The 27910-nt window shown below is 35.3% G+C and overlaps 1 protein-coding gene across 2 annotated transcripts; it reads right to left on the reverse strand.

The window, feature by feature from the left end:
- Window positions 1-1478: 1478 nt before the first annotated feature.
- LOC136034506 (uncharacterized) lies at window positions 1479-26782 on the reverse strand. 2 transcript variants are annotated; one of them, XM_065715726.1, is made up of 3 exons: window positions 26653-26782; window positions 7143-7351; window positions 1479-1648 (listed from the first exon to the last, which is right to left on the reverse strand). In XM_065715726.1, the coding sequence occupies exons 1-3, from the start codon at window positions 26719-26721 to the stop codon at window positions 1606-1608; spliced, it is 321 nt and encodes a 106-aa protein (XP_065571798.1). In that variant the 5' UTR covers window positions 26722-26782; the 3' UTR covers window positions 1479-1605. The 2 variants fall into 2 exon arrangements, 1 of the variants encoding a protein (XP_065571798.1); XR_010619192.1 differs by lacking the exons at window positions 1479-1648; window positions 7143-7351 and adding an exon at window positions 17341-17492 and having other exon boundaries at window positions 26653-26771.
- Window positions 26783-27910: the final 1128 nt, after the last annotated feature.

The following is a 27910-nucleotide window of genomic DNA, read 5'->3' on the forward strand; positions in this document are numbered from 1 at the left end:
CAGATACAACACATGTATTTTGAAAAATATCATATTAGCAAATTCCGAAGAGATGTCTCAGTTACTTTAGTTTTTTTAATTGTATAGAGGCTTATTAGCCATATTTAAGCAATATTTTATCAGCATCAGTATATTGACTTTTGGTTGAGGTTATAAATCGAGCATAGTTTGAAATATAGCCTGTTTCATCATAGTGCAATGACTCACTCGGCTTCAGAAAAGTTTGAGGAAGGATACGAGCAGAAGACTCAATCAATTATATACTAATTTCTACTCATTCTTCTCTGACTGACTTATTCTTTCTAATTTACGACCAATTTATATCTCTTTTTCAACCGATATATGGCAAACATGTCCAATGCGTAAAATTTTTGCTTACCAGCGCTGAAATTTTAGAAGACTTGTTGTTTGGAGAAAAATTTAAGAAAAGGTTCATGGTTTTTATTTAACTATTACATCTTTTATTGTAGAATGGTTGATAAGAAATTGTCAATAATTTGTATTTACGATATGCAAGATATTGGATTTTTTTAAACTTTATTTATTTTCAGTTGTGCATTCATTTTTCTTCCTTTTTATCTTTTTGTTAATTTTTTTTTACACTTTTTTTGGTTGAAATATAGTACTGAGTGGAAAGCAGAGGTGACCAGGTATTTTTAATAATTGATCGAAGATAGTTAATGTACAATTCTCAGTAAAATCTCTGTTTTTGACATGTTCTGTCTATTTTGATGGTTGCATAAGAACATTTCTGTGCACCACAGTCAAATCTCTGTTTTTGACATATTCTGTCTATTTTGTGCATTTCTGTGCACCACACATGGATCAATAATATGTTTAAAAAAAAGAGAGAGAAAAAATGATTTTTCCTAAAGCCAAGTTTCTCTGTCCGAATATATGTTCACAAAAACCCAACAACTTTAAGTCATAAGCGTTCAAAGATACAAGATTCAAATTTCACCAGCATTTGAAACCTTTTCCTCTTTTGCTAACCAGTAAAGTTCTCCAAAATTTCCTATATGGTAAATTGTCCGAAAGTCCTTATAACAAAAGTGCCAATAAGCAATACCTGGACGAAAAGAGCCGCAGACCAGATTGTGCAAAGATTTAGGTCTTACAACGTTGGTATTGAACCAAAAGCTATGATTTATGGCGGAATTCTATGACGACCTTGGGTAGCTATTTTAAGGGTAGGGTGAATATGAGATTTCCAGTGAGATTCAAGTTTTCTCGTGCTGCACATCTCTATTATAGTACTGCAGAGCTCTACTATAAAAAAGGACACATACCCATGAGGTTTTTGACATCCTCCTTAGTTTCTTCCTATGGTTTCACAACCAATGGTATCAAAAAGGATTTTTTATTTATTGTAATATATACTGCCCACCTTTACTCTACTATAATACTACACAGTTCTACTATAAAAAAAGAAGACATACCAATCAGGTTTTTGGTATCCTCCTTTGTTTCTTTCTATGGCTTCGCAACTAATTGTATCAAAGAAAGATTTTTCTTTATTGTAGCATATTTGTTCAGAAACTGCCTTTGCTGCCGTTCCTACTTCGTTTTTCTCTTCGGTGGATTCCCTAACTTCACCATTATCTTTTACTGACTCAGAGATAGACTTTGAAGAGGCAGAATCACTAATCTGAAAAAAAACGTATTAAATATGGATGATTAATAATCAAATAGAATTTTAAATAGTTAAATAGAAGTGATCCCAATAGATGGAACTCCCGTCATTGATGGAACTCCTGTTATTGTTAGAGACAAAATATTTAAAAAGATATAGAAACCGTCCTATATGCATTCATTTCATTAATAGTTAAGGGAATAGACATTTCACTAAATTCAATACATTTTGAAACCACACTGGCCATCTAACATTCTACAATATGACAAATAATTAAGAAGCCAAACGAGGTCATGCTAAATCATTGTAGCCCCAAAAAATAACAAAAAAAAATAAAATAACCACTAAGACAAAATCTCACCGCTCAAATAAAGAAGAAAAGAAACAAGGTTTTAGAAATACGCTCCTTTTGTCTTTTAAATATACCTTCTTTTTTATTATTATTTTTTTTAACGACGAGGACTGGTTGGGGAAAGTCTTTACAGATATACGTACTTTCAGAAGGAAGGACCAATTTTATGTTACAGTTTTTTTTTCTTTATTATAAACATACATTTGATTCAAATAATATAAAAGTATCAGTAAAGGTAAAGGTTTTCACTAATTACAATAATAGTCCGAATATTTCGGCTTAACATACAGAAGGCTCTATAAATGACAAACAAACTAAATATATAAAGAATTTTGAAACAAAACACTAACTTGACTATATTTTTTCACTATTGTTTATGTTTGGTTTAATTGAGTTTAGTAACCATTATTTATGTTACGCTACCACATGTTAGTCAAACTTTTCAAGATTCTTCAGAAGAAAGGACTTAAATTCATTTATTCCCATACACCTTCTGAAGCAGAAGATCTTGAATATCTCAGCTTTATGATATTTCAATCGCGTATTTTTGCGAGGTTTTTTAAATAATAAATTGTAAGTTTCTTTCTATTGTTTATTTAATTATAATTCAAATTTGTATTACGATTATACTATCTCTAGTTATAGTAGTGAACATTCTATAGTTGGTTTATGTCCAACTACAAGAGCAGGGTTTTCATGGATCATATTTCAGAATTTCAAAGAATACCAATATTTTTAATGAAACCAAAAAATAACATTCTTTTGCCTTGAGTAGAAGATGAAAATGTTTTATTAAAAGAAATAAACAAATTAACAACATACCAAGATTTATGAAATTATATGGGTAGACATCACCCATTACACAACCCTACATACACAATCGCTACCAACCGTCCTTGCCTCCTCCCTTCCCAGAAAAATAATAATAAAATGTTGTTAAAAACAGTTCTCTTTCTCTCTCAAGCTTTTCTGTCGAGTTTGTAGGGTGTGCGTTCTGTTTGTGTGTTACGCGTGTGTGTGGGTTGAAATTTATTTATTTCAATGAAAGTTACACTATTTGTGCGCAAGTGCTTCATCAACATATCTACTAGGTTACAAATTTTCGTAAACAAATACCCCTAATGTCTTGCATAACAAGGCTACCCCCCCCCATCCCATATCATCACCCTCTTACAAAATAACACTTTGGATGCATCAGCAAACATTTTTAAGTTTTCAAATTTCCACCTCGGTGTAATCTCCCCCATTTCAGAGAGGTATAAAATGTATTACTAAAATAATAAATAGGCGTCCCCGCTCTACATCAATCATATGCCCGTGCTAGTATGATCAGTAAGGATCACAGCAACGCTCCTTCTCCTCTCCATGTCAGGAGCCATCCTCTGGGAATTACATTCCTCTTGCTGGAACCTCATTCCTCTTGTTTTTTGTTTTTATTTTTAGATCATAATTTAAATATTTAATAGTTTGACCTGGGGGACTGGAACCCATCCTCTTTGAGAACCTGTTCTGATTGTTAAATCGCACAAAGGCCTATAAATTAATTTTTTTTCCTTTATTTTGGAACAGTTTCTCACATTATTACTTAAGGAAGAGCTAGGGTTGCCACCAAGTGAAAAAAATCACTAGGTATTAGTAATTTTTGGTTGATATAGTGATTTTTTTCGGCAACATAAAAAACCACTAGAAATAGTTATAAATCAATAGGGGTTTGCAACTCTGAGAAGAGGTTTTCTTGAAACTTTTGGCTTTGACCCATAAACACAACCCGTTCAACCCATATACGAGTGCTTGACACACGAGCCACGCTGCAACTACTATTATCATACTCTCCATAGGAATTAAGATTTTTCGATGTTATTATGGATCACACTTATTACCCTCTTCTAAATCTTGGGTCATCGGTAGGAGGTATCAAATTGTGTTCTTATTTACGGTAAGAGGTCTGATCATTACACATACATATATGTATCGCAATTCTCACCACTTTTCACACACAGGCAGAATCTTTACCATCACGGCGGATTTGTTCAACTGATAACTGACCGGAGAGAAACTCAGTTTCTTTTAGAGACAGACTCTTTCATTATTTCTTGCCCTAAGCCAAACATTTTCCCTTTAGGTTTCCTGGGTCTTATTCTGCCAGTACACATACTACCCTGGTCTTCTCAATTAATGTAATTCTCAAATAAAGAGAGTATTGTCAACGATTACCACCTTAGCATCTATCTTCTGTATATAAGAGGCTGTGTTTCTCAAAGGAGTTAATGTTTATTCCATTAATTTACAATCAATTGTCAAATGAAATTACTTTGATCCCCATAGGCATCATCCCTACAAAGAAATAAACATAATATCTAGATTCTGAACTCAAAAAAAAAAAATTATCCTAAAAATGAATCAAAATCGGTATCTTAAAAACTAATTTTTAATGAATATGATCTCCAATTACCATTTTTGGTAGCAGTAGGCGCCAATTTAAAGAAAAAGACGTGGATGAAAAAAATTAGCTTAAAAACACATATCATCAAACAGTTTAAGAAGGCACTTCTTCCCATTAATGGTGTAATTGCCTTTGGGAATAAACACTGTCAATGTTTGAATTGACATGTGTTTGGGGCTCATACTGACAAAACTGGGATACTGCCCTTCAAACTTTATACTTTTGAAACAACCAAAAGAAAAATCTTAAGAAATTCGCTGTTTTCATGTTTGAATAGTTCAAGGGTTATTGGTTCTTTAATGACTTCTGATGTGGGATTCTTTTTAGCGATGCTGTTCTTAGACAACATTCTTCCATACTACCATCTTGATAATCACACAATCGAAAGTGTCTAACTCTAATTCCAGCTTTAAATCTCGTGGATATAGTTTATGTTGGGGGAGGTAAGTTTATGTATAAAAGATTCAGAAATTTCTTTTTGTTTTAGCTCCCGTTCTCAGAAAAAGGAAATCAGAACTAAGTGCCTGAAAAACAGACTAAGGAATTATTCTGAACCAAACACGTGCAGAATTTTTTTTTCAGTGGAGTTGCTTACCTTCCCCAGATTTCTCCAGGTACCCATTTAGAGCTGGGTTGATTGTAACTCATGCCACTGATCCTCGTCCCTAGCAAAATAAGCGGCGGCACAAGAAATCGAACCCTTACCCCTCGTGCAAAGGATTTTGTAAGATGGTGTGATTAATATGAATATGTGGGCTATTGCAAACAGTAATAGGATTTGTGAGATGTTTTCCAGAGTAATTGTCAACAGGTTGTTTTGGGGTACCTGTCTCACTGACCATGGTTACCCATCTATATTTCAAAAAACAAGTTGGACAAGTTCTGCGGATGAAGGATGATATATTCTCAAAGATCACCATTTTCAGCCCACCATCTAGGGCCAAAAAGGAACCAGGTCGTTTCCGAATAGGGTAGGAGGAGATCGTAAGGAAAGATATAAGGGAAATTGGAACTTCTTGGGAGGCTGTAAAGAGGGAGGATTTGAATATATTAAAGATGGAGAAGAAGGGGGTGCGTGGCTTTGCTGGCTCAGTTGTCTTGGTACTGCAGTGAGTTGTCAGTAGTTGCAGATTATTGCAATCATATACGCACATAGGGGAGATGGAGAGGGAACCACATCCCCAACAAAATTGTAGCTCCTCAGTATTAACTAACACATGCACGTATGTTATCACCGTTGCCACAGTAAGACTCCAGCCAATATTCATACTATCATTGAGCAAATACCCATTACAGACCCTGAATGGCTATTGGTGCTGAAGGCTAGGAAGGCGTGATTTATTTTAATCGTTTTATATCTAATAAGAAAGAGGAAAAATAAATAAGGGGCTTTTCGGAACTTGAGTATCTCTCCCAAACTGCAATTTTAGTACATACACCTGAATTAGGGAATATTGAAGTTAGACACATCAAATTTAAATGGTGGGAACTTGTAATAGTCTTATACGCGTGAATAAAGGCAAGGCAAAATTTACTCTTGGACTTTTTGTATACACTTCATAAGGTGTGGAATCCTATGACCCTTCTTATACCAACTAAGACCAAGTTAAGACAAAGCTTTTGTTAATACTAACTCTGACCAGATATTCAAACAAAAAACGCAAAACAGAAAAGACGTAGCTTATGAATGTAAACAGCATAAAATCAGTGTATATACTAGCTCCTTTTTATAATCCGTTTAACGTCAGAAGCTTTCCATAGAAAATCTGTAATTTGAATTTTGGATTCAGTAGAATTTTCCTTAAGCCACATTTCTCTGTTCGAATATGGGACCGCAAAAACCCAACATCTTGCAAGTCATAAGCGTTCACAGATACAAGATTTGAATTTCACCAATTTCTTTTATGCTATGAGGTGAACGTAGGTATTTCATAAGAACATTTCTGTGCACCACAATAAAATTTCTGTTTCTGACACATTCTGTATATTTTGATCGTTGCATAAGAACATTTCTGTTCACCAAAGTCAAATTTCTGTTTCTGACATATTCTGTCTATTTTAATGGTTGCATAAGAACATTCCTGTGCACCACACATGGATCAATGATATGTTTAAAAAAAGAGAAAAAAAAAATGAATTTTCCTAAAGCCAAGTTTCTCTGTCCGAATATATGATCGCAAAAACCCGACAACTTTAAGTCATAAGCGTTCAAAGATACAAGATCCGAATTTCACCAGCATTTGAAACCTTTTCCTCTTTTGCTAACCAGTAAAGTTCTCCAAAATTTCCTTTCTGGTAAGTTGTCCAAAAGTCCTTATAACAAAAGTGCCAATAAGCAATACCTGGACGAAAAAAGCCGCAGATCAGATTGTGCCAAAATTTAGGTCTTACAACGTTGGTATTGAACCAAAAGCTATGATTTATGGCGGAATTCTATGACGACCTTGGGGTAGCTATTTTAAGGGTAGGGTGAATATGAGATTTCCAGTGAGATTCAAGTTTTCTCGTGCTGCACATCTCAATTATAGTACTGCAGACGTCTACTATAAAAAAAGAAGACATACCAATCAGGTTTTTGACATCCTCCTTAGTTTCTTCCTATGGTTTCACAACCAATGGTATCAAAAAGGATTTTTTATTTACTGTAATATATACTGCCCACCTTTACTCTACTATAATACTACACAGTTCTACTATAAAAAAAGAAGACATACCGATCAAGTTTTTGGTATCCTCCTTTGTTTCTTTCTATGGCTTCGCAACTAATTGTATCAAAGAAAGATTTTTCTTTATTGTAGCAGATTTGTTCAGAAACTGCCTTGGCTGCCAATCCTACTTCGTTTTTCTCTTCACTGGATTCCCTAACTTCACCATTATCTTTTACTGACTCAGAGATAGACTTTGAAGAGGCAGAATCACTAATCTGAAAAAAAAATTAAATATGGATGATTAATAATCAAATAGAATTTTAAATAATTAAATTAGATGATTAAATAGAAGTGGTCCCAATAAATAGAACTCCCGTCATTGTTAGAGACAAAATATTTAAAAAGATATAGAAACCATCCTATATGTATTCATTTCATTAATAGTTAAGGGAATGGACATTTCACTAAATCCAATACATTTTGAGACCAAACTGGCCATGTGACGTTCTACAACATGAAAAATCATTAAGAAGCCAAACGAGGTCATGCTGAACCATTATAGCCCCCCCCCCCCCAAAAAAAAAAAGAAAAAATAACCACTAAGACAAGAGCTCAGCGTTCAAAAAAGAAGAAAAGAAACAAGATTTTAGAAATACACTCCTTTTTTCTTTTAAATATACCTTATTTCTTTCTTTCTTTTTTTTTAGCAACGAGGACTGGTCAGGGAAAGTCTTTACAGATATACGTACTTTCAGAAGGAAGCAACAATTTTATATTACAGTTATTTTTTATTATAAACATACATTTGATTCAAATAATATAAAAGTATCAGTAAAGGTAAAGGTTTTCACTAATAACAATAAAAATCCGAACATTTCGGCTTCACATACGGAAGGCTCTATAAACGACAAACAAAGGACTAACAAACTAAATATATAATGACTTTTGAAACAAAACACTAACTTCACTATTGTTTATGCTTGGTTTACTTTAGGCTAGTAACCATTATTTATGTTACGCTATCAAACATTGGTCAATCTTTTCAAGATTCTTCAGAAGAAAGGATTAAATTTATTTATTCCCATAAGCCTTCTGAAGCAGAAGATCTTGAATATCTCAGCCTTATGATATCTCAATTGCGTATTTTTGTGAGGTTTTTTAAATAATAAATTGTAAGTTTCTTTCTATGATTTATTTAATTATAATTCAAATTCGTATTACAATTACACTACCTCTAGTTATAGTAGTGAACATTCCAGAGTTGGTTTATGTCCAATTACAAGACCAGGGTTTTCACGAATCAGATTTCAGAATTTCAAAGAATACAAGGGTGTGCGTTCTGTTTGTGTGTTACGCGTGTGTGTGGGTTGAAATTTATTTATTTCAATGAAAGTTACACTTATTTGTGCTTAAGTGCTTAATCAACATATCTACTAGGTTACAAAGTTTCGTTCAGAACAAATACCCCTTGGTCTTACATAAGAGAGCTACCCCCCCCGTCCCATATCTTCACCCTCTTAGCAAAAGAACACTCTGGATGTATCAGCAAACATCTTTGTTGTCAAATTTCCACCTTGTTGTTACCTCCCCCATTTCAGAGGGCTATAAAATTTATTACTACAATACTAAATAGGCGACCCCGCGCTACATCAATCATATGCCCGTGCTAGCATGATCAGTAAGGATCACAGCAATGCTCCTTTTTCTCTCCATGCCAGGTGCCATCCTCTAGGAATTACATTCCTCTTGCTGGAACCTCATTTGTCTTGCTTGTTGTTATTATTTTTAGATCATAATTTAAATACTTAATAGTTTGACCTGGGGGACTGGAACCAATCCTCTTTAAGTGCCTTTTCTGATTGTTAAATCGCTCAAAAGCCTATATATTAATTTTTCCTTTATTTTGGAACAGTTTCTCACATTATTACTTAAGGAAGAGCTAGGGTTGCCACCAAGTGAACAAAAATCACTAGATATTAGTGATTTTTGGTTGATATAGTGAATTTTTTTTCGGCAACATAAAAAATCACTAGAAATAGTGATAAATCACTAGGGGTTTGCAACGCTGAGAAGAGGTTTTCTTATAATCTTTGGCTTTAACCCATGGACCAACCCATAAACACAACCCATTCAACCAATATTTACCGTCATATACGAGTACTTGACACACGAACCACGCAGCAACTACTATTATCATACTCTCCATAGGGATTAAGATTCTTCGATGTTATTACGGATCACACCTTGACATTACACTCTTCTAAGTCTTGGGTCATAGGAGGTCTCAAATTGTGTTCTTATTTACGGTAAGAGGTCAGACCATTACACACACATATATGTGTCGCAATTCTCACTACTTTTCACATATGGGCAGAATCTTTACCATAATGGGAGGATTTGTTCAACTGATAACTGACCTGAGTGAAACTCAGTTCCTTTTAGAGACAGACTCTTTCATTATTTCTTGCCCTAAGCCAAACATTTTCCCTTTAGGTTTCCTGGGTCTTATTCTGCCAGTACACATATTACCCTGGTCTTCTCAATTAATGTAATTCTCAAATAAAGAGAGTATTGTCAATGATTGTCACCTTAGCATCTATCTTCTGTATATAGGAGGCAGTGTTTGTCAAAGAAGTTAATGTTTATCCCATTAATTTACGATCAATTGTCAAATGAAATTACTTTCATCCCCATAGGCATCATTCCTATAAAGAAATAAACATAATATCTAGATTTTGAACACATAGGAATTAAATGCTTTTATTTAATATTCCATTTATTGATATTTTCTTAAATGACTTCTGATGTGGGATTCTTTTTAGCGATGCTGTTCTTAGACAACATTCTTCCATGCTACCATCTTGATAATCACACAATCGAAAGTGTCTTAACTCTAATTCCAGCTTTAAATCTCGCGGCTATAGTTTATGGTGGGGGAGGTAGGTTTATGTATAAATGATTCAGAAATTTTATTTGTTTTAGCTCCCGTTCTCAGAAATAGGAAATTAGAACAAAGTGCCTGTAAAACAGACTAAGGAATTATTCGAACCAAACACGTGCAGAATTTTTTTATTTTTTTTCAGTGGAGTGTAGGGGATTTCAAAAATAGACAATGAATAGACAAATTAGCCTGTAGCAATATCTGAAATTCGCCGGGCTTTAAGAAAAATTAAGCGTTCAAATAGCCTTGATGGTGACGGCCTTTCTTACCGATTTTTTGCTTATGATTGTCCTGCTCTACTTAACCATCTACAAATATTTTTCCAGTCTTGCTTAGCACAGTCGCTTGTTCCTGATAGTTTCCTTTGTGGCCGTGTAACGTCTATTCAAAAGCGAGGCAAGGACCCCACGTCATGTGTGAATTATCGTCCCATTACAGTATCGTGTTTCTTAAGTAAGTTGCTTGAACATTTGTTACTACCAGAAATTGAGTCGAATTGTGATTTTACGCCTTTTCAATTTGGTTTTCGGAAAAGTTTCGGTTGCTCCCATGCACATCATGTTTTAAGCCGACTCATGAAAGATGCCGTAAAAGCTAAAATGTCTTTATACTGTCTTACTGTTAATATTTCTGGAGCTTTCGACAATATTGTGCACTCTCAGGCTCTATTTTCCCTTGCGTCTTCAGGTATTAATCCTTCCGTACTAAGTTTATTGTCTTCTTGGTATTCAAAGTCTAAAATTCAAGTTACCTGGAATGGCCAAATATCTGACCCGGTAAAAATTAATAAGGGAGTTCGGCAAGGTGCCGTATTGTCTCCTAGTATATTTAAATGCGTGCTTGCATCGTGCCTGCGTCCCCTTAGAAGTTCTGTTTTTTACGGTAATACTGGTTTGTCTTCTATTGCATATGCAGATGACGTTCTTCTTGTTGCCCGGACTCGCCGTGGATTGCTTTCTAATTTTACTATATTAACCAATGAACTATCTAAGATTGGACTGTCAGTTAACGCGTCTAAATGCGAGTTTATTTGTTTTAATAGCCCTTATGCGGTCGCTCCATTTGTTACTGGGACTGCAGTTCTACCATGTTCTTCTTTAGTTAGTTGGCTTAGTCTGTGTTTCGGCCAAACACTTTCCGCTACCTGTTCATCCATAGTGAATCAAGCCGTGAAAAACCTACGCGTCGCTTACGGAAAAATATCCCCAAACAAAAGCCGTTACAAACGCAACGGTTTGTGCATGATTTATAACACTTATTGCGCCCCTGTGCTTTTGTTTTTATCAGGCATTTGTTTTTCGTAAGAAAGATCGACATACTCTACGTACGGCTTATTTCAGATATTGCAAATTCCTCCTCCGGCTTCCTAGATGGCACCGAAACAAAAAATAATTGCTCGATTTGGTTTAGTAGATGTGCCTTAGTAGATTGATACTGGTTAATTAGTCCAAGTTGTCTTTTGTTAGTTTGAATTTTTTCTTCGCTGTTTATCGTTTTTGTTTTTATTTATCTATAATACTTCGTACTTTGTGTTTCTTATGCTTTTACGGGTAATAAAGTTCATTCATTCATTCATATGGATAAAGCATTATCTCTATCTTACCAAAACAATGGTCGATATTTCGATTAAACTAACGAATTAGATTCAACTACAATAATACAAATTTAATTTAATTAAGCTGTCGAAACTAGAAACTCAATTAAAATAGGGCAACAACTGAATACAATACGTTTATGACCCTCTGCAGCCTTTTTTCCATATTGATACTGGTTGATTAGTCCATATTGTCCTTTGTTAGTTTGAATTTTGTTTTTCTTCGCTGTTTATCGTATTTGTTTTTGTTTATTTATTTATAATACTCCGTACTTTGTGTTTTTTATACTTTACGGGTAATTAAGTTCATTCATTCATTCAAACATTATAAAGAATATAAGAGGAATTATAGTGAAATTAGAAGAAATGGTTTTCTAAGATACTGAGCCCCCCCCCCCCCCCATTCACAAAACCAAATCAAACAAAAAAAAACTAATAACAGATAATGAAAAACAAACAAAACAAATTTTAGACACTATCTTTGTCTAAAAATTGAAAAATGCTAAAAAAGAAAAATAGAATTTTAATTCCACAGCAGGGTCGTACCCAGTATTTTTTTTTCAGGGGACGTTTTACACAAGGATTTTATTTTAGGGGAGGGGGTTTACACAAAAAAAACTAAAAAAACACATAAAAAATTACCTATAAATTACTATACCTATAAATTGAATCAGTGCTAACAAAATCAAGAAATGGAAAAACACATAGAAAACATACAATTTGGGCAGTAAAGATGGAGATTTTTTCATTACTGGCCTACAAATTCTATGAACATACCACTCAATGCCTGTTCTTTATGTCCTTTCTGGATATGTCCTTTATGTCCTTTTTTGGTGCGTTTCAACTTCAAAGATATAGCATTTATTGTATCCACTAATCGCGTGTCAACATGTCTGAGTTATTTTTCAGCTAGAAAGAGTCCAAAACACCCGAAGAAATTATCTTCAGGAAAGCCTCCAACCATTCAAATACCAGCCGATGGAGAAGACACGCAATGGGTAACTTCAGGGCTTCAGAATTTCCTATTAAGAAACCAGAGCCCTGGGAAAGGTTGGATCAGTGACATACATGAGGTACTATTCTTTAAAATTGGCCTTTTTTCTCCCCGAATTATTTCTACCATTAGGTTTACGTCCAGGATTTTATTCACAGGAGGAGGGTAAACAATCCCTCCAAAATCTGCTAGAGCCGTTGTTTAGCCAAACAGTCCAATTTTTTTTCAATTTTATGTTTTGTAGGGAGAGGGGGGAGTAGAAACACACAGTTTCCTGTGTGCTTAAGAGCACATAGCCACAATTTACTTTTTCCATTCAACTACCACACAGTGGTCACAAGGACGTCAGAAGATTTATTGCAAAGAGAAATAGAGTACACCCACTATGTTAAAATTAATCCAGCAAGTAACAATTGAAACACAGAAACATACCTTAAGTCAGAGTAAGGGTAACACATATAACAAAACAAGAGCGAAGAGCTCATATGGCACTTGTGACGAGGCAAGAAGAGCTAAGAGCCAAGAGCTCATATGGTATGAGCTCTAACAAAATTCTAAGAATCAATAGACTGATTTAAAAGGAAAATCAGAGGCTTAATGCCGGTCAGGATTTAAAATAAAGAGCTCTGAGTCACGATGTCCTTCTAAATATCAAAATTCATTAAGATACGATCACCCACTCGTAAGTTATAAATACCTCATTTTTTCTAATTTTTCCTCTCCCTTTAGCCCCCCAGATGGTCGAATCTGGGAAAACGACTTTATCAAGTCAATTTGTGCAGCTCCCTGACACGCCTACCAATTTTCATTGTCCTAGCACGCCCAGAAGCACCAAACTCGCCAAATCACTGAACCCCTCCCCCCAACTCCCCCAAAGAGAGCGAATCCAGTACGGTTACGTCAATCACGTGTCAAGGACATTTGCTTATTCTATCCACCAAGCTTCATCCCGATTCCTCCACTCCAAGCGTTTTCCAAGATTTCCCCCTCCAACTCCCCCCAACGTCAACAGATCTGTTCGTGATTTTAAATAAGAGCTCTGAGACATGAATTCCTTCTAAATATCAAATTTCATTAAGATCCGGTCACCCGTTCTTAAGTTAACAATACCTCAATTTTTCTAATTTTTCCAGCTCCTCCAAAGAGAACGGATCCGTTCCAGTTATGTCAATCACGTATCTAGAACTTGTGCTTATTCTTTCCATCAAGTTTCATCCCGATCTCTCCACTCTCAGCGTTTTCCAAGATTTCCGTTTCCCTCCTCCAGCCCCTATGTCCCCGGATCCAATTCGAGTCGAAAATGGAGCATCTGAGACATAAGATCCTTCTATATATATATATATATATATATATATATATATATATATATATATATATATATATATATATATATATATATATATATATATATATATATATATATCAAGTTTCATTAAGATCCGATCACCTATTCGTAAGATAAAAATACCCCAATTTTCACGTTTTCCAAGAATTCTGGTTTCCCCCTCCAACTCCCCCCAATGTCCCAGGATCTGGTCTGAATTTAAAATTAGAGCTTTAAATCACAAGATCCTTCTAAATATCAAATTTCATTAAGATCTGGTCACCCTTTCGTAAGTTACAAATACCTCATTTTTCCGAATTACTCCCCCCCCCAACTCCACCAAAGAGAGCAGATCCGGTCCGGTTATGTCAGTCACGTATCTTAGACAGGTTTTTATTCTTCCTATCCAGTTTCATCCTGATCTCTCCGCTTTAAGTATTTTCTGAGATTTCTGGTCCACCACCCCAACTGCCCCCCCCCCAATGACGCTGGATCCAGTTGATATTTAAAATAAGAGATGAGTTACGAGGTCCTTCTAAATATGAAGTTTCGCAAGTTGAAAATACGTAATTTTTTCTAATTTTTCAGAATTAACCCCCCCCCCCAATAGAGCAGATCCATTCCAATTATGTCAATCACGATTCTAAGACTTCTGCTTATTTTTCCTACCAAGTTTCATCCTGATCCCTCCACTCTAAGCATTTTCGAAGATTGTAGGTTTCCCCCTCCCAACCCCCCTATCCCCAATAGAGCGGATCCGTTCCAATTATATCAATCACATATATAAGACTTCTGCTTATTTTTCCCACCAAGTTTCATCCCGATCCCTCCAATCTAAGCGTTTTCCATGATTTTAGGTCACCCCCCCCCCAAAAAAAAACTCCCCCCAATGTCACCAGATCCGGTCGGGATTTAAAATAAGAGCTTTGAGACACGATATCCTTCTAAATGTAAATTTTATTGAGATCCGATCGCCTGTTCATAAGTTAAAAATACCTCATTTTTTCTAATTTTTCAGAATTAACTCCCCCTCCCCAACTACCCCAGACACCAAATCCGTTCTGGTTATGTCAATCATGTATCTAGGACTTATGCTTATTTTTCCCACCAAGTTTAATCCCGATCACTCTACTCTAAGCGTTTCCCAAGATTTTAGGTTTCCCCCTCCCAACTCCCCTCCCCCCAATGTCACCAGATCCAGTCGGGATTTAAAATAACAGCTCTGAGACACGATATCCTTCCAAACATCAAATTTAATTAAGATTAGATCAACTGTTTGTAAGTTAAAAATACTTCCTTTTTTCTATTTTTCCCGAATTAACCGGCCCCCCACTCCCCCCCCCCCCAGATGGTCAAATCGGGAAAACGACTATTTCTAATTTAAGCTGGTCCGGTCCTTGATAAGCCTCCCAAATTTCATCGTCCTAGCTTACCTGGAAGTGCCTAAAGTAGCAAAACCGGGACTGACAGACAGACCAACAGACAGACAGACTGACAGAATTTGTGATTGCTATATGTCACTTGGTTAATACCAAGTGCCATAAAAAAGGGCACCAAAGGAGTATTCATTTTTTTTAAACTTGCTTCCCGGAAAAAATTCTACAAATGATATGGTTCAGGGTTTACATCAAGATGGAAAGTATGGTTAATTAATATTTTCCCACAACATACACTTGCAAACATGGCATTGTAACAGCTTATTGAACAAAAATGAAACTAATCAGCTAAAAATAAATGAGGAGGAAGGTCAGGGATTCCAAATATAAAACAAATCAAATGTTCAACACCAGAACCCAACACTTGAATATTTCCTAAATCTTTCTTGTCTTACCCAAATATATTTCACTCTTCTTCCACAACACCACACAAGGAATTCTATGAAGAGATGCAAACATGGGACTGGGAGTTGGGGTTAAATATTAGTTTGAACATTTGAAGCTCTGACAGTCTCTGAGTGGGTTTTAAAGAATGAGAGGCTGCCCCCTAAGATAGTGAGTGCACAACACTTAAATATCTCCTGAATTGTTCCCCTCATTCCAAGACCATATCAAGACTCATTACAAGGAATTCTTAGAAAGAGATAAAAACATGGGACTGGGACTGGAACTAAATACCAGTTTGATAGTAGCTCTCAGAATTGGGAGCTTTGACAGTCTCTGAGTGGGGTTTAAAGATTGGGAGGTTGCTGTTTTAAATATGGCATTTGTTTTTTATACTCTCATATAAATGCAAGAAATTACAAGTATTTTGTGTTCTTTACTTAGCGACACAGTTTTAAAGTCTGTATCATGGCTTCAGCAATAGTTGTAGTCAAGTAAAGAACAAGCCACAGCCCATAATAACCAAAGTATTAATTTTTTTAACTGTCTAGTTTGAGAAATTAACTATTGAAGCTGATTCTGGAAGGGTAACTATAATTTTGGTTTATGTCATTGATAAGTTTAGTAAATAAAAAAAATTATGGGAATTTGGAAACATAGTCTACAGACCCTTAAAAATGGTGTCAGATCGAAATAAAAATGAGAATACTAATGTATTCTTTTTTTCTTTACCAGAGCACTGGAACAGCATAGTGAGCTGTTTAAGGACTCTTTCAAAACTAAATTGATATATCTACGTGCTTCATTAAGCAGGACATAATGTTTTCCGAGACGAATTACATGGAATACTTAACAAAATGATAAATATTTATTGTCAGTTAGATTAAATACCAGTTCAATAAGATAGCTCCAGGAGCTAGTGTCTTTCAGAATTCAGTAGTCTATTAATTACGGCTAATAAAAAACAATTACAACTACATAAGTTTTTACCTTGAATCTTTCCATTAAAAGGAGAGAAACATTTTATATTTTGCCAGCCAGGGTGTTTTGACAAACTTTATATAATAATTAGAGAAGATATACTAAATATCTCCTCTAATAAAGAGAATAATAATTAGACATACTTAAATTAAGAAGAAGACTGGTGCTAGGAAGTTATTGAGACATTTGTTTGATTTATAGTCTTAAGCATTCAGTTTATGACAACTTATACTTACTGACGACACGACTGCCTGTTCATGGACTGTTCTTTACGGTTGAATGTGTAGGGCTATGCTGTTTGACCTATGTAATTGGATGGGTGAGTAGGGCCTTAAGGCCTTGTTCAAGCCCATATCTATCTTAATTACTAAAGTAGGAAAACAGTGTTTCTCTCTTTTTTTTTCTATGTTCAGTTGTGGGGTGTGTACTTGTGCTGTTCCATTGAAGATTTCTTTCTTCACTAAAAACAAACTTTTAAATTGGCATAGAATCAAGTCTTTGACAAGCTTTTTCGTCTTAAATTCATTATCTTATGTCATTAACAATGAAGTCATAAGCAAAACCTAAGGAAGGCCGGAAACCACTGTTTTTGAATGGAAAACAACTACCTTATGTATGCGTCCCTCCTTAAACCATTTGAAACTCTTGAGATCACTTCTTCACCTTTACTATCAGACTTGCTTGCTTTAAGACTCCCAACTTCTGGCTCTGACGGAGGCAATGGCGTTGAGGCTTAAGACTTGGATGCTCCCTGTGCTGCGGCTACAAGAAGATAATCAGGTCAATCAGATAAAAAGAAAAAATGGTCTTTCATTGTTGTTGTTGTTGTTTGAGTTTGACGTATTCGACCAATAGGTCATATGTGTTTGTATCACTCAGTTGTTCTGTGCCTTCTATAATCACTAGCTTGCTTGGATGTCAATTCAGTCAGTATTCATTGAACCAGAACAGTATCGCTTGACTTGCTGATGGAGGGGGGTTATTTGCCTGCAGCAACTGACTGCGTTGAAAAACGGGAATCAAAGTGCTGCAACTATGCATTGTCAAACAGCAATTAAAATACATGTACAACACAATAATAAAAAGTAATACAATTTTTACACATTATAACCAATATCATACAACCAAATGCCAATAAAATATATCTAAAATTATAAATAGGGCAATTCTAAATATTCTATTAAATAGGTGATAAAAAAAAATTATAGGGAATGAACCAAACCAGTAGTCTTAACAAATCTACCTAATAGGTTTGTGCTTAGTTTTCTAGCCCAAGGAGGAGACGTGTGATGTCCCAGAACAGAACGCATTGTAAATGCACTAAATGCCTTCTCACAGCAATTTCTTAGTACTTCTCTCTCTTTTTCATATTTTCTACAGTTAAAGATGATGTGACGTATATCTTCATACACTCCACATGTGTCACAGTTGGGGGATGGAGCCATTTTCCACTGGAATAGTGTTGATTTTGTCTTTGCATGGCCACATCTAAGACGAAATAGGCAGGTAGAAAGGATGCGAGAAGTGAGGTACATTTCTTTTGAAGGCTGCTTATAATCATAGAGATCAAGGAGCTGAGTATGGGAAGAATGGAGCCAGGCCTCTTCTTCTTCCAAAATTTTTGAGCTGATTGAAGAAAGAAATTCAGGACCAGTAATAGGGGTTTGAGTGATCAGGCCTAGTTGGGAGGCTTGTTTTGCAGCCCGATCTGCTAATTTGTTTCCTGTTATACCACAGTGTGCTGGAACCCATGTGAATAGAACAGATATACCCTTTTTTGCAAGTTGAGTAATCAAATTTTCAATCTCAATGGCAACATTTCTTGCTTGGTGTTGCTGGTGTGAGAGGTAATCCAGAGCTGAAAGTGAATCACTGCAGACAATATACTTCTGATGTTTGCTCTCTGTTGGCTTGAAATGAAAACTTAATTGCCATAAGCTCTGCAGAGAAAATTGTCAGGTTAGGGGGTAAACGGTATGAAAGAGACAGGCTCTGGGAGGGTATAACTACTGCTGGTGTTTCATTGGCAACCTTAGAATACTTCCTGTGTTTCAGTTATGAAAATAAAGTTAAGTCAGTAGAATAAAAAGAAAATAAGTGGCCTGTTATTGCCTGATAAATAGGAGTATGGGCGTCCCTGATATCTGTTCTACAGAAACCATTAGGGGAAAAACTAAAGGAACTTTATGAAAATTTGGGATACAATGATAGAATGAGAACAGCTAATAAGGACTCTGAAAATGTGCTAGATTTAGTGAAGGCTGTCTATCAATGCTCCAAAGACAAGAAAGTTTTGCCTAGATTCGTCATATATGAGCCCGATGAAGTTTCCTGCCAAGGCTGTACTGAAGAAAAAATTTCAGGGAGGGGGTCAAAACACGCTGGGGCAAAAGGCCTGATGGGTATGGTCCTCCTCCAGAACATTTTAAAAATTGTAAGTGTCAAAGGACGCATTTTTAGGCTGTTTAGAACTTTTAATTAAACTCTTAAGAGTTTATACACCAAAAAACTATGGTTTGACTTGAGAATTTTGAATAAAAAATAAGAGGATTTTTGAGAAATCAGAATGTTTTTCTTGCATTAACACATCATATCTGAACCTTTGAGAATAATAATTTAAAAGTTGAAAGCTCATTACCTTTTAATTTCAAGTACGGAAAGATTTTTGCTTGTAAATTGGTTGACTGTGAAAATACATAAACAACAAAAATAGACTCTTGTATCTTCAGATAACAGTACAACAATATTACAAAATCTAAATAACAAAAACCGTTATTCTGTTTTTTTTCTAGCGAATTCATTGATCACTTTCTCTGTTGAGATTTTATGGCTTCTGTGAACAGACATTACAGCCAGTCCACTTAGTTTGTCTTGTCCACACGCGTTTCTCAGGTACGTCTTTCTAAGAGTAGAGAATGTCCTCTCAACAGTTGCAGGAGTCACTAGCAAAGAGGCAAACATTTTCAGTAGCTTGAATATGTTAGGGAAAAGTTCCCTATTCTATTCACATAAGGTATCAATGGCACAAGAAGCCTCGTCCTGTTCCATTTTTTCCCAAAACAATTTCCACAATAAGTACTCTCCAGATACTAGCTCTAGATCAACCATATTTTCCTACAGTTTCAAAGATTCAACATCTATTGATTCAGTTGTTAAGATTGGTATAAAGTACTGAAGTATTCCATAAAGGTCTTTGTGGTTCACGAATCCGCATTTCAGCTGATCTATTAGATAGTCTAGGATCAGGATTGCCACCGAAATTCTAAAAATAACTTTCAATTCTAAAAATAACTTTCAGGGTCTTTAGTTGAGTAGGTACTTCTATGGCATTGGTCAGGAGCAAGTCTTGGTAAATGGATTTCTTCACCAAGATCACTCATTAAGGTTGTGCTGTTTTGAAAATCTTGGAAAACTCGACATAGATTGTTCTTCAGATGTTTTCAAAGTGGCCAACAATATTTCAATTTGGTCAACTGCAGACTTTAGGTCACAAAAGGGAAACTGAAGCACTTGAGACATATACTGTGGCTGAGAATATGTTAGCCAATAAACAAAGGCACACTACAAATTCACTAGCAAGCAAGGACTTTTAAAACGATGATACTTTAGAAGATGTCTCAATATCCGGAATTTCACAAAGACTTTCTAGAGTTTCAACAATAGCCTTAAAGATCTTTTTAAAGTTTAGCAAACTGCTGTGATTCTCCACCCATCTGATTTCCCACATGGCTGTTAAAGTTGTCCATTTAGTATTGGGAAAAATCCAATTTTATGTAGGATTGCAATACAGCTGTCTTCTTTGGAGATGCTTTTAAAAAGTTTGTGACAACTTTTATGGTTCCAATGCAGTTTCTAGCACATGGGACACTGCAGGAGTGGCATAATACCAAATTCAAAGAATGGGAACTATAACAGTAATATAGCGCTTGAGGAAAAGATTTTTTTACTATTGCCTGGACTCCTTTGAATGAGCACTTCATGGCAGAGGCTCCCTCCTACCTTTGGCCTATCACATTTGTCATCTCTACACCTAGATCTTTTAGAGTTGAAAGAATTGTGTTTGCCAGCGCTTCTCCCATTGTGTCACCAACTTTAACAAAACACAAAAATTATTCCTTGCAAATAAAAAATTAGGTCTTTCTGATTTAGTGTACCTTACACAAATTGAGACTTGCTCATGACTAGTAATATCCGCAGTTTCATCCACAATAACTAAAAATGCCTTAGCATTACTAACATTTGCCACAATTCCTTTCTGGATTAATTTTCTGCATATATTGGTCAATTCATTTTGAACTTTAGGGCTCATATACAATGCATTCAAGTTAGTTTTTTCTGTTTGACTTACTAAATTTGATCTCCAGACTTGACTCAAGTCTGTCTGGACAGACAGACTTGAGTCTCATCCTTAAAAGCGCACAAAAATTACCGTCATTTAAAGAAGGCTCTTCATCATTTACTGATATTGGTCAATGGTCATTTGTACCTCTCAATGCTAACTCTTACTAGCCACAGTCCAATGTGTCTACAATTGATTAAAGTTTTTTCTATTATCTTCCACTTTTTTCTTTCTACTTGAATCCATAATATTCCTTATACCAGAGTTTAAGTCACTTTTTGTTTTCAAAAAGTTGTTACCAATCGGTGTGCAATATTTGTCGTAGGTATGCAACTTATAGTTATTAAACAATTCCTGAGTGTCCTTCCATTTTGTGAATGGATCTTTCACAAACGATTTTAGTCTTTGATTATATCCTTTGCCTACACATTCTTCAGAGAATAAAACACAATATTTGCAAAAAGCCACATCACTTGGATGGATCAAGGTGATGAATAATTCTTCAAGATATATTCACACCATCTATGAACACCAATACTCTACTCTTTAAATTTTTATATTAAGTCAATCAATTTGACTTTTGAAAGGCTCATAAACTACCTTTTTTTAATGCTTTGTAGCTTAATAAATTCTGGAGATTATTTGACTATTTAAAACATTTTCATCATAAAACTAAAAACATACTTTTATAAGAAACAACATCCCAACCAAAATTAAAGAAAGACCTGAAACAACAATAATGGTCTGGGTAGTATAGGTACTGATCTGCTGACTTTCTGCCTTTGACTGCAAGTGCAATGCATGATTGGGGCCAAATCATCTGATGCTTCCTGTATTTTCTCCCCAGATACCCATTTAGAGCTGGGTCAACTCTGGCTGAGCTTATAGAATCACATCATTGACCCCTGTTAAAACCAAAACGAGCAGCACCAGGACTTGAACCCCTGTCCTCAGTATTCCAAGTCTTGTGTAAATTTCAAATGTAGTCTAGACAAATTTTTAGTCCAGTGGTGGTGCATAGATTTTCACCTCATCTTGATAATATGGGACCCAGAGGTCAAACCTGGCTGTAGTAACACTGTAGGGTTAGCTCAAAGACCTTAGTAGTCAAGAAGAACTGTTAATCTGATTCAATACAAAAAATTGAATAAAATTGGACAAGTCCTATGGTGGCACAGTGGGATTGACCTTTGGGTATTATGGGACCCAAAGGTCAAATCTAGCTTTAAGAACTTATTACAGGGCTAATGCAGGGACCATAGTATTCAAGAAGTGTTGTTAGTATGATTACTGCTATTTCTACTAAAATTGTGTGGTCCTGTAGTGGTGCAGTGGGTTTTATCTTAGCTGGGTAGTATTTGGACCAAGAGATAGAACCTGCCTGTAGCAACCCATTGCAAGGCTGAGACAGAGAGCTCAGTAGTCAAGAAGTGTTGTTAATCCAATTGCTTGTTTAAGATTGTATGAGGTAAGATTAAATGATTTTTCAAAATTTTTATTAGGAGAAAATTAATACACATTGTAATGAAGAGGCTATGAAATTGAAAAAGACATTTTATGCATAGATGAATATTATTTAATCAATGTTCCTAATATTTATTTATGTAATAAATTGTATTGTGATGGATTGCATTGCTTCTTGACTACTATTCAATTTTAAAATTAAAATTATTGCTCAGGCACCTAAATATTTTTGCAGTTTATATAATAACTTTAGCAATTCTGAATTAAAATTTAATTTGAAGGTATTCTAGTTTCAATTCGCAAGTCAAATTTCTTTTATACCCTAACCCCATTTTACATAACTATATTGTAATGATTTATAGTATAGTAACTAATTATGAATGCTTGCTTGTGCTTTCTTGTATGTTGCTGCATGTGCTATGCTTGCCTTTACATATTGCTTTTCTTTTGTAGGTGCCTGGGTTAAACAAATTGCTTATCTTGATCATTACATATATCTGCATACTTTTTATAATGTTGAAAATACTATTTTTTTTGTATGCAAGAAGATGTGAAGAACATTTGCTACTATATTGTTATAGAAAAATGCAGCTTTCTTGTAGAAACTTGATTCTGTTTAAAAACTTTTTTAATTACCGAAGGCACTAGATGTGGTAATTTCTTTCAAATGAGCCATTATACAGCTCTCTGTGATTTTCCAGTGCTCAGCTATCTTGGCAAATCAAGAAAAAAAAGATGTTGTCAATGCAGAATATCATAGTTCAAGCAACTTATCTTGTTTTTCAAGCGAATAAATTTTCCTATTCAAGTCAAGACATTAAGCTTCCTATTTAGGGATCTTAGACAAGGTAGTTCTAATAATTTACTTCTCTTTTAATCTGACTCTATTTTTAGGAGTTCAATCTTTTATCTTTGGAGGAGAGCCCTATAGCCAATCTATAGCCACTCAAAAAAAAGGTAGTTTATGAGCCTTTCAAAAGTGAAATTGATTGATTTAATATAAAAATTAAAGAGTAGAGTACTGGTTTTCATAGATGGTGTGAATATATTCCAAAGAAATATTTATCACCTTAATCCATCTGAGAGCTTTAAGGTCTTCCAGATCTGTAGTGTTCTTGGATTGATGACTGCCAGTCAAATCTCCACTGCTTCTTCTTCTCAAAAAGAAAGATTGGCAAGTTCTTGATGATTTTATGATTGTATAAAAATGTTTAACCAGTTTATGTCTCATTGGCAGGTCTTTGATAAAACAAGATGCATACACCTTGGAAATGGGAAAAAACCCTATTACCATTTTTTATTTTGTTTCATGCCTATTTTTCTTGCTCTCTCTTTTTTTGCCTTTCCTTACAGTATTCTACTTGCCATGGCACAGTACAAGAAATTTTGGGATCATGCACCATCATTAGCTTGTTTTTTTATGATATGTTTCACTGTTTGATTTGGTTATTTCAATACAAGGCAAGTGTTGTGAATCAGAATAATTGTAATCAAGAGTAGGCTAGCCTGCACTAGGATGTAACTTTTGATGAAGCTTAAATAAAAAAAAATCAAATACTTCAAATCTTAACAAGCTTAGTCCTAGCCATCTGCCACTACCAACTCTATAAAACTGTCAGTAAAATTCTAGTTTAGTGACTTTTGGCTATCTTGGAAAGAGGTTAGGTTAGAAAAATGAAACTTTCAGGAATGGGTCTAAAGGCTAAAGTATATCCTGGGAAGGTACTTTGAAGTACCTACCTCCACCCCTTCTCCCTCTAGAGGGCCCTGAAATTCACCTACAGGACAGGTCTATACCTTTTGAAATTTTGACAAAACAACATTTTACCTTTGCCTTTCAATTACCAGTTACCAGTTGCCTTTTCTCTGCCTTTAGTTGTCAAAATGCAATTCCTGTTATTTGAGTAGAATTCTGAGCCATATCAATGTTTTTTTGTTTTGTTTTTTTTTTCAAAATTTAGGAAATGTATTTGCATATCTTTAAAACCTTATAAATTGGGATTGAGCAAAGTTGTGAAGATGAAAACAATTTTTTTGTACTTTATTCAAGCAGAAGATCTATTTTGCAAGGTTTCACTTTTATGACACATATTTTAAAGGTCATCAAGGGCCAGGACCCACTAGAGGAAGAGGGAGTAAAGGTAGGTACTCCAAAATACCTTCCCAGGACATACTTTAGCCTTTAGACCCATCCATGAAAGTTTCATTTTCCTAACCTAGCCCCTTTCCAAGATAGCCAAAAGTCACTAAACTAGAATTTTACTAAACTGTCTTGGTCATATTTCAGATTAGAAACCTACCATTTATGTTTGTGAAAGATACATTTTAACCAAAAGAGTCTAAGATAAGCCACTGTCCAAGTTTGGTACTGGGTATAGGCCTATAACTCAATAGAAAATTCAAAAGTTTTTCTTATTTATTAAGGTTTTTTTTAGATTGAACTCATTTGGTTCTACAAAAAGCTTGTAATGTGAAACAAGCAAGAAATAATGAAAACCAACAACATTTTGTAAATACCCTTGGGATGTATCTGGCCAAATAAATAAATAGGAGACAGGAGGTCTGCCTTCTCCTCACTCTCTCATAGATTTTTAAGAATATGGTAAAATTCTAGTTAATTGACTTCTTGCTATCTCAGAAAGGGTTTAGGTTAGGAAAATGAAACTTCCAGGGATGAGTCTACATGCTAAAGTATGTCCCAGGAAGGTATTTTGAAGTACCTACCTCCACTCCTTCTCCCTCTAGAGGGTCCTGAAATTTGCCTACATGACAGGTCTATACCTTTTTAAATTTTGACAAAACAACATTTTACCTTAATTTTCAGTTACTAGTTGCTTTTTCTCTGTCTTTAGTTCTGAAAATGCAATTCCTGTTATTTGAGTAGAATTTTGAGCTATATCAATGTTTTTTTTTTCAAAATTTAGGAAATGTATTTGCATTCTTTAAAACCTTATAAAATGGAATTAAGCAAAGTTATGAAGCTGAAAACAATTTTGTTGTACTTTAATTAAGCAGAAGATCTATTTTGCAAGGTTTCACTTTTATAACACACATATTTTTAAAGGTCATCAAAGGTCAGGGCCCTCTAGAGGGAGAAGGAGTGGAGGTAGTTGCTTCAAAATACCTTCCCGGGACATACCTTGGTCTGTAGATTTATCCCTGAAAGTTTCATTTTCCTAACCTAAACCCTTTCTGAGATAGCAGGAAGTCAATTAACTAGAATTTTACCAAGAATACTGTTATGAGAGTTCCTTGAATAAAAATACCATTTTAGCATCTTCATTGAAAACAGCACCTAATCTACCCCATCCCTGGACACTGAAAAAACATTCACTGGTATAGGTCTAAGCCTACATTCTGACCATACATATGTTTTATTTTGTCTCTCTAATGTGTAGATATATAGCCAAAATTATATTACCATGTATTTAGCCATGAATCACAGGTTAGGGGTAGGTTACTTTTTAAGGCTGGGCAAAGTTCTACATTGTAAGAACTAAACTTAGTAAGGCTGGAGTACATTTGGAAGAGGAGAGACCTACCTTAGGAAATACACCAAGGGCTGAACTAGGCTAGGCCACATTAGGGTAAGACAACCAGTATTGGGACACTTTGATTGCTCTACCTATTCTGGGACAGAATCTTTGACTGGATTACAACATGTCCAATACTGGGACAAAAGACTTTAATCTTGGACACCCAATCCATAGGCTACATTTTTCTGGGTTGCTTCCAAAAAGCCTTTTGTCTTTTGTCCCAGTATTGGACATGTTGCAATCCAACCAAAGATTCTGTCCGAGAATGGGCAGTGATTGAAGTGTCCCAGTACTGGTTGCCTTACCCTAGGAATCAGTTTTTAAAAAATAGCCTAGGCAAAGTGTACATTAAATAGGCCTACTCTGAGCCTACCCATCTTTCTGTAGGCTACAGAAAATTGATATAAACATTAATAGGCTTAACCCTGGCCAATAGTGACCCCAAACTACTGGCCAAGTTAGGGTCTCAAGATCCTAAGCTGCCCTATTGATTACATAATCACAGATTTTACTGAAAAACAATTAGTAGCCTAGGCTAAAAGCTGGTCACAAAGAGATAATTCATTTTTGTTAAAATAAATACCTGTTGTCCTTTTTGACATGCTGTCTTGGACAAAATTGGCCTGGCTAATTTTGTTGCTACTCCTGTCATTTTACAGGGTATCTAACGTCTTTTGGGAGAAAACTCTTCTAAAAAAATCCTTTCTTCGATAAATAAAATTTATTGGAATCCACATACTAGCCACGGACAAAATTGTATGTATTACAATTGAAATCATTGTACGGCACTAATTAATTTGGTGCTTGTGCTCGTCTATTCTTGGGTTTTCAGGCTTCCACCACGTATTGTCGTCATCAAGCAGTGGCCCTTGTTTCTATGATAATGCTTTAGAAGCAATGACATACCTTGTCACAGTACATTCTATAAAGGTGTGTCTCATGAATGGAGGTTTGCGGGTTCAATCCCACCAGTGGCAAGGGATAAATGTCAAAAAGGAATGATTTCTCAATATAGGTATATGTTCATGTATGTTGACAGGATTTTCCTTAGAGTTGTTAAATTTCTATAATGGACTTTAAAGAAGCAATGACGTCACTTTCATTTAAAAGCATTCCAGATGGTAGAAGGTGTGACGTCACTTCCATTTAAAAGCATTTTAGATGATAGAAGGTATGACGTCACTTTCTTTTAAAACTGTTTCAGACGGTAGAAGGTATGACGTCACTATCATAATATAAGGCATGGTTCTGACTAATAATTTATAGTTTGAGTTTACCAAGCTAAGAGAAAACAACTATTTTATCATGTTATTTGGAAAAGTTTTAAGTGCAACAAGATATTCTGATCAGGTGATATGGCTTGATGGAAAAAAGCAAGTATGGAGACGTACCGGTGAAACGTGGTACCAGTTGAAGGAAACTTCATTCAAACAGCCTAATAATCCCTCTTCTAGACCTGTTCGAGACATGTTATCTGGAAAAGTTTTAAGTGCACCAAGATATCATGATGAGGTGATATGGGTTGATGGAAGAAAGCAGATATGGAGACATACCGGTGAAACATGGCACCTCTTGGAGGAAACTTCATTCAAACAGCCTGATGATTCCTCTTCTAGACCTGTTCAAGACAGTATTGTCGCTGAAAGTCCCACATCCTTGTGCAATTTTCTTAGTGACTGCTGTATAAAACACGAATCTGATAACAGTCCATGTCTAAATGAAAAAGCATACAAAAGTTCAGCGTTCCAGTGTTCAAAGAAAGATTACGCTCAAGTGCTTACTCCTCCAATAATGCCAAATACAATGAGAGATGAGATAAAAGAGCCGAAAGGTTTTGTGAA

This window comes from Artemia franciscana, chromosome 13, assembly GCF_032884065.1.
Source record: "Artemia franciscana chromosome 13, ASM3288406v1, whole genome shotgun sequence".
Lineage (NCBI taxonomy): Eukaryota > Metazoa > Arthropoda > Branchiopoda > Anostraca > Artemiidae > Artemia > Artemia franciscana.

Excerpts from the sequence above, each read along its gene's own strand:
- LOC136034506 (XM_065715726.1), bottom strand. The coding sequence starts at position 26,721 with ATGACAGGAGTAGCAACAAAATTAGCCAGGCCAATTTTGTCCAAGACA. Across the intron at positions 7,352-26,652 it reads CATGTCAAAAAGGACAACAG|ATTAGTGATTCTGCCTCTTC; the intron begins GTATTTATTTTA and ends TTTTTTTTTCAG. Across the intron at positions 1,649-7,142 it reads GGATACCAAAAACTTGATCG|ATTAGTGATTCTGCCTCTTC; the intron begins GTATGTCTTCTT and ends GTTTTTTTTCAG.